This window comes from Elephas maximus, chromosome 4 (genome assembly GCF_024166365.1).
Source record: "Elephas maximus indicus isolate mEleMax1 chromosome 4, mEleMax1 primary haplotype, whole genome shotgun sequence".
Lineage (NCBI taxonomy): Eukaryota > Metazoa > Chordata > Mammalia > Proboscidea > Elephantidae > Elephas > Elephas maximus.
In genome coordinates this window covers 115,609,817-115,617,860 of record NC_064822.1, presented here as the reverse complement: position 1 = coordinate 115,617,860, position 8,044 = coordinate 115,609,817, and the positions used below count along the sequence as shown (strand labels likewise).

The window sequence follows — 8,044 nt, the reverse complement described above, 5'->3', positions numbered from 1 at the left end:
AACTAACAGTATATAGCAAATGATGGGCTGCCATTTTTGAAATTAGGCTACTAAGACTGTGGCTTCCATCTTGTTCACTACTTCTCATTGTCTCCATTCTTCACTCACTTGAAGGGAAGATGGCTGCCATAATGGGAGCTGCCCTGTAGAGAGGCCCATGTGGCAAGGCCCTGATGTCTCCAGTCAGTGAGGCCCTGAGGTTGGCCAACAGTCCTGTGAGAGAGCTTGGAAGCAGGTCCTTCCCTCAGGAGAAGCTTGATAAGGTTAGCCTCCACCGACATCTTGAGCGCAATCTTGTGAGAGCCAAAGGCACCCTGTTAAGCTGCACCTGGATTCCTGACCCACAGAGACCATGAGATAATAAACGTGTGTTGTTGTAAGTCCCTAAGTTTTGAGATAATACAACATGGAGGGCTGTGGGGAGTGATTCATTTTCTCTGGGGGAAACGGGGAGGCTTCTTGGAGGATGTGTGTCTATGCCACACCTGGAAGGATAGACAGGATGTAAACTTGAAGAGAAGGTGGAGAAAGGTTCTCGGGCCTGAGGGGAGGTTGGGGAAGGATAGCAAACAGGTTTGTTCCAGGAATGGTGAAATCTGGTTTGATGGAAATCACCTCATATACACAAGTACCTGGATGGAAACATCTACAGCGGTGGTGCTTGTTTTCACAGGGCATATGGCTTTTGTCATGGGCTGCCTCGCACCTTGCCCTTAGGGGCTCTGGCAGAAGATCATTGGTACTTGGGGTACCCTTATCTCAGGGGCATCAAGGAAGCTCTGTCCCTTGTCTCTGGCCATGCTTTCCCCTCTCCTGCCAATGCTGCCCCTTATATCATCTCTGCTTCTGCCTCAGTGTGTCTCCTCCTTCCCCTCAGGCCCCATTAGAGGCCCAGACGTTGAGTTCTGCTGCCGAGACAGGGGCAAGAAAAAGGCTTCTTGGCTGGGGCAGTCCCCCAGGATCCTCGTCCTGAGGAAGGTAGAGGTGGTTGCGACTCGAGCTCTGATCACGTGGTTGGCTCTTGTGGCTCTCTGGACCTTGCAAACTGGACTTCAGGGAAGTGTGTCCCTGGGATCTTGCATTCACTCAAGCACCTTCATGCCCTCAGGGCTCCAGTTGTGGCAAAGTACACTTCCAATAGCTCCTTCCTCCCCCTAAACTCTGATTCCTGTCTCTGATCTCAAGGCTCTGCAAGATGACAGGTATCAATTTGAGAAGTGTCTGTTACTAGTACGGAGTACTCTGGGACCTTCCTGGCTACTCTTCTTATGTGTAGGATGCTCCCTGCACACATATTCACACACATGTATGCAACACATGAAAACACAAGGGCGGACATGCATACGCATTCATGCATACACACAGGGTTGCAGTGGATGGGTAGGTGGAACAGAGGCTTAGAGAGGGTGTTAGACCAGGGGACAGGGGACATGGGTTCTAGTCCTAACTCTGATCCTTGGTAGAGAAATCATATGCCTCCCCCCACCTTTGTTTCCTCTTTTGTAACATGATGGAATTACAGCAGGTGCCTCCAGGTCATCTCCTTTCTGTGGTCTAGATGTAGACATACACATTACAGAGACATGTAATGCAGACATTGGATTGGAGGCTATGTTTACATTATAGGGTTTAGCTGCACTGGTTTTGGAGGTGGATAAAATTGTGTTTGAGCTCTGGCTCTGCTGCTGTCAGGCTGTGTGGCTTCAGGCAACACACTTAATCTCTCTAACCCCAGTTTCCTCTGTAGAATGTAGACATCTCATTGTGTCAGGATTAGTGAGGTAATTTATGTAACAATGCCAGGCTCTATAAGCGATATTTATTATTACTGGTCTCAGCTCAGCCATTAAGCCACTAGTCATCTTGGGTAAACCAAATAAGCTTTTCAAGACCTCAGTTTCCTCGTCTGTACTCTAGAGTTTGGATGAGAAGATTTCCAAGCCCCTTCCTTTTACCATCTCCTCACATGCACAGCTCACGGAACGTGGCTATTCAAAGATTCACCACACGGGGGCGATGAGACACCATTTTGAACCAACTTCAAACGCGCTGCTTTTTAGGAAAAGTCTGTGTTTTTTGGTCCATTTTTCACACCCCCCCTCATTTTTATTTGTAACTCAACTCAGTTGAATTGGAAACTACAGAAACAACATCATATCATAAAGCTAGAAACAACCTAAGTGCCCATCACTTCGTGCTCTACTCATAGCCTGTCTACAATGCATACCTTCGAAAAACCGGCACTGGCAACTAGAGACATTCACTATTGACCAAACTGCAAAATTAAACTACTGATAAAAATATTTCCAAAAATGTAAAGCAGGTAGACATTTAAAAATAGGCTAAAACAAGCTCCATCTTTTTCTTTTTATGTTTTACATATTTTTTCTTGCTGTGCGATCTAAGGAGCCGTGGTGGCGGCGTGGTGGTTAAAGAGCCCAGTAGCTAACAGCGGATCATGGGGAGAAATTTGTGGCAGTTTGCTTCCTTCTTTAAAGATTTAAAGTCCTGGAATCCCTATGCAGCAGTTCCCCTCTGTCCTATAGTGTCACTAGGAGTCAGAGTCGACTTGACGGCAATGGGTTTGGCTTGGTTTTGGGTATGATCAAAGGATCAAAAATATGTTAAAAAAAACCAAAAAACAAAAAGAACATAACGAACACCCCAAATCCATTCTATCCAGTGCCTATTATTGTTAATAGTTTGGTATCTATCTATTTGAGTATATATTTTATATTGAGTTTACTATTTTTTACCTTGATTTTATCACTTAATAATAGTAAGCATCTTTCTATGTCAATAAACAAAAAAACAAATGTTTTATTTTCTAATAGTTTTACAGAAAAATTGCACAGATAGTGCATAGTGTTCCTGTCTTAGTTAGCTAGTGCTGCTATAACAGAAATACCACAAGTGGATGGCTTTAATGAACATAAATGTATTCTCTCCCAGTCTAGGAGGCTAGAAGTCCAAATTCAGGTCGCCAGTTCTAGGGGAAGGCTTGCTCTCTCTGTTGGCTCTGAAGGAAGGACCTTGTCATCAATCTTCCCCTGGTCTTGGACCATCTCAGCCCAGGGATCCTGGGTCCTAATGATGAGCTTCACTTCCAGCTCTGCTTTCTTGGTGGTTGCCAGCTCAGATCCACCAGTTAATCCTTGGAAACTCTATAGGGCAGTTCTACTCTGTCCTATAGGGTCGCTGTGAGTCAGAATTTACTCGATGGGAATTTTTTTGTTTTTTGGTCAAATTAATTGAGCCATTAGTGCTCAGGGTATTCTCTCAGATCACCTCTGTGATCCCCTGCTGTGAGGAAGTCATTTACCCTAGCTGAGATCTAGGAGTGTGTTTCCTATTTCTAAGAGAACATTGAAGCCTCTCTCGGCAGCTGAGAGCGTTGAACCTCTGGGCTGGGTTGGAAAATTCTGCCAGAAGTCAAACCTGTTGCTATCTCAATAGTTCTTTTCCAGTGAGAACAGTTTCACAAAATAATTTTAAAAAAGGGCTTTTCTTAAATTATTATCTCTACGAGACCAAATGGTCATCGGTTACTTTAAAGCAAAGATGTGAAGATAAGGGGCGCAGAAATTAGATTACTAGAAATGGAACAACCAGAACAGAAATAATGAGAATGTTGACACATTGTGGAGAATGCAACCAATGTCACTGAACAAGTTTTGCAGAAATTGTTGAATGGGAACCTAAAGTACTGTGTAAAACTTTCACCGAAAACACCATAAAATACTATTATTGTTAAAGGGCGTTCTCTGCTTTCTAGGTGTTAGAAAGAAGAAACCTAGGGACAAATTTTGGGAACAGTCCTTAGACAGATGGTAGCCTTGGGGCAGTGTGCTGAGCAGTGGAGCTGATAGAAACTGACCAGGAAATTAGAACACATGGTTTCTGTGTCCAGCTCCATTTTTTGGCCTTGCTGTGGGACTCTGGGTGCACCCTAGCCCCTTTGCATTGTGGTCTCTCTGTTGTTGGGGCTCCAGCCCCCAGGCCTGACAGCAGGTGGCCCAGTGGTTAAGCGCTTAGCTGCTAACTGAAATGTTGGCAGTTTGAATCTACCAGATGCTTCCTGGAAACCCTATGGGGCAACCCTATGTCCTATAGGGTTGCTATGAGTCGCAATCAACTTGATGGCAACTGGTTTGGTTTTTTTTGGTAGGCACAATGATGGGAAGAAGCTGTTTCTTTCTCCCTGATTCCTTGGGCAAAACTTCCTTCTTTCCTTCCCCCTTCTTCCTTTTCCACTGCCTATGTCCCACCCCCTCCTCTGCTCTGGGAATCAGGCTCTCAAGGGGATTGAGCTGCCTTGATGTGCTCCTGGAAGGGGGTACCCTGAGGGCCATGGGAGCTGGATTTGTAGGTAAAAGTCCCACCTGCCCTCTCTCTGTAGCCTTTGATCCTGTGTCTCCTCTTTCTTACTTGCTCTTGCTCTCGCTTCTGCTCTCTGCCTCACGGTGGCTCCATTTTTCTCTGTCTCCTTCTGTCAGCTTTATTTATTCTGTCTGCTTATCTATATTTCTGCCCATATCCTCAGCCCCTTTAGTTCTCCAAGGGAGCTCTCCTACTAGTCCCAGCTCTGTGCTCCCAGTACTCAGTGTGAATGGAACAAACCTCCCTTGTGTCCATCAAAGTTCCCAGCCTTAAGGAAGGTCTGCCACTCTTCCCTAGAGAGCCCTGTCCCTCATTTTTCTTCTTTCTGTTCTGAGGGGTTTTCTGGGAGAGAATCACTAGCAACCCTGTTGCTTACTCATCCCAGTCCTGAGAGCTGGAATGTTCTTGTGGATTCTCCCTTGTCTTTCCTGCTGTAGCTGGAGTCTTTTTCTCTGCCTGGCTGCCTCCTGGAGGTGCATGAGCCCTCCCTTGTCCCCCTCCTTCAGTCTGGCCTTGGGAGCATGGGGTGTGGTAATGGCACAGTAGTGACTGAGTTTGTTTTGCTGGGGTTCTCAAGTTTTGAATCCCTCCAGGTGCCCCTGTTTTGTGGGGTGCTCTGCATCTATCTGGTGACCTTGCTGGGCAATGTCCTGATCATCCTCCTCACACTGGCAGACCCTGCCTTGCACTCGCCCATGTATTTCTTCCTTCGCCACTTCTCCATGGTGGAGATCCTCTACACAACAACCACTGTGCCTCGGATGCTGGTCGACCTCCTTTCCTCCTGCCCTACCATCCCACCTGCCAGTTGCTTCACCCAGCTGTATTTCTTTGCCCTCTTTGGCATTGCTGAATGCTGCTTGCTCACAGTCATGGCCTATGACCGCTATGCTGCCATCTGCCGGCCCCTGCATTACACCACCCTGATGAACCGGGGAGCCTGTGTGAGTATGGTGGGGGCCTCCTACCTCATGGGTATCATCACTGGCACCGCTCACTCCATCTGCATCTTCACCCTGCCCTTCCATGGCACAAACACCGTCCACCACTTCCTGTGTGACATCCTGCCTGTGCTGAGACTGGAGAGTGCAAGCACCTTCTGGGGTGAAGTGGGGAATCTTGCTGTCACAATAGCTTTTATCGTGACCCCTTTCTTACTGATCATGGCCTCCTATGCCTGTATCCTTACCACCATCTTTGGGGTCGCGACATCCCAAGGACGTCAAAAGATCTTCTCTACCTGTTCCTCCCACCTGTTTGTGGTCTTGCTTTTCTTTGGGACTGGGACTGTTGCCTATATGAGGCCCTGGGCTGATGCCTCTCAGGACACGGATCAGATCCTTGGCTTCTTCTACACAGTGGTCACCCCCATGTTCAACCCTTTTGTCTACACTCTGAGGAACAAAGAGGTGACTGGGGCCATGAGGCGGCTGGTGAAGAGACACCTTTGGGGTCCATGATTCCCCTGAGTTCTGGAGTTAAGGGCCTGATCCTTGGACATGTTCGAGGAGGAGGAAAATGCTGGCAATTTGCAGTACCCAAAGCTCTGGCCTGCTCTGTGTTGTCTGAGTGTGGGGTCCCCTGTACTGCTCAGCTAAAGGGCCGAAAGCACCAACCTGCTGCTCAGAGCTCTTCCTCTGGAGCCTGTTCTAATGGCCTTGACTTGACTTGTTCGTAGGGGCAGAGCTGGGGAAGGATGCACTTGAAGGGTGATTGAGGAGGGAATGTGGATGTGATGATCTTGTGTGATGAGTAAGCAATTCCTGGTTTTTCCTGAGGCTCAGGGCACCCTCCTGGAGCTCTGATTCCGGGAGACATTGCTCTACCTCCTTCTGCCAGAGTCTGCTCTACAAGCCTTTGTCTCTCAGCTGTGTTGGGTGCAACAGGAGCTTCTTTACTCCAGGAGCAAAGTCTGGGCACTGGGCGGCAGGCAAGGAACAGGAGCAGGGAGTAGTTGGTCTGGCTTTGGCAGTACAAACACTGAGTCTAGGTTGGTGCTGCTTTGGGTCTGGAGGCACCTGCCCAGTTGCTCTGTTCCTGACTTACAACTTGCCTCCTGGGATCACTGAGGTGTTGGTATTCTTTCTTTCTCCCTGGCTGAACTGCTCTTCATTTTCTCCCTGGTCCTAGGTGCTGCTCTCAGTTCCAGTAGAAAGGCGCCATCCATCTCTTTGCCCTCACTCTGATCTGGCCCTTAGAATTCCCCTGGAATTCTCTTGTTTCTTGGAAACTGTCCATTATTTCCACTTGGAGCCCACCTTAGTTTGTTGGCCAGAGGGATTCAGCGCCATTTTACCCCTCTTGGGAAACCAGTTCTTGCTTGTTTGTAAGCTCTCCTTCAACAAGAAGCCACAGGGAGGAGCAGTGCAAACAGGGAAATTGCTCTCAAGGCCCACTAACTGAGGGCCTTTAAAATGACATTGATTTTCTTTGCCAGTTTACAAAAGTAGTACATGTTAATCGCAAAGAGTTTTGCATCCAGAAGAAAAGAAAATAACTGTTAACATTTTCGAGTTAATAATATCCTTGGGAAATTTTTCCAGTCTGTTTTTCCTCTGCATATGTGTACATATTTTTAAAAACTAAAAAATGGGGCTATATTTTCAAAACTGCTCTGTAGTCTTTATTTTACACTTTATTAAACTATACTGTAACATTTTACCACATTGGCAGATTTCTAAAACATGATTTTAATATTCATATAATATTCTGCTATGTGGATGTACCATAATTTCAAGCAATCTCCTATTATTGGAATTTTTTCTTTTTTGCTATAAGTATTGCTGAGATAGCTCTCATCACACTTATGTCTTTTTATACTTCTTTGTGCTTTTTCTTAGCACAAACTTCTAGAAATGGAATTCTTGAGTCAAAAGGCATGCACGACCTTAGAGATTTTGAAACATGTTGCCAAATTGCCCTCCATAAGAATTTTTATTGCTTTATAGTCCAGTTGGGAAACCTGGTGGTGTCATGGTTAAGCCTGGGTGCTAACCAAAAGGTTGGCAGTTTGAATCCACTAGGCGCTCCTTAGAAACCCTATTGGGGACGTTCTACTCTGTCTTAAAGACTCAGAATTGACTCGAAGGCAAAGGGTTTGTTTTTTTTTTTTAAGTAGTTCAATTGAGGGCCCTTTCTCACAACTTTCAGGTCAGGGAAATGTACTAAGAGTCAGGAATGAGGTGAGGTTAGGTGGCCCATGGAAGAGAAGGATAGGGGAGGTATGAAGTTTAATATTCTCATGTTGCAGAAAGGATCTATGAGGAGAATGCAAGCTCACTTTCCCTCAGTTTACCGAGGTCTAGGTGAGACATATTTGGACTGAAAGTACAACATGGAGTATCAGGGTTAGACCCCAGTAAGCACTTCCTGGCAAATTTGGTATCTGAACAAGACAAGAATACTAAGAGGAAGAGGATATGAGGGAGTTGGGCTGGCTCAGTTCTACGTGGTTTCATGCTCTCTTGCCTGAGACAGCAGTCGTCAGTTCTGGAGGATAAAGGCCTCTATTTTCAGGGTCTCCAGGTAGGATTGCAAGATAAAAAATTAACGAATAGTATTTTAGTATAACTATGCCTCATGAAATATTTGGCCAGAGGGATCCAGCACCATTTTATCTGGGGAAAGAAATATTTGAAACATACTTATACTAAAAAATTATTTG

General features: G+C 46.1%; 1 protein-coding gene across 1 annotated transcript; it reads left to right on the top strand.

The window, feature by feature from the left end:
* Window positions 1-4,901: 4,901 nt before the first annotated feature.
* On the top strand, window positions 4,902-5,840 carry LOC126074749 (olfactory receptor 9-like). Its single transcript, XM_049881570.1, has one exon. It carries the CDS (start codon window positions 4,902-4,904, stop codon window positions 5,838-5,840), a length of 939 nt encoding a protein of 312 aa, XP_049737527.1.
* The last annotated feature ends 2,204 nt before the right edge of the window (window positions 5,841-8,044 follow it).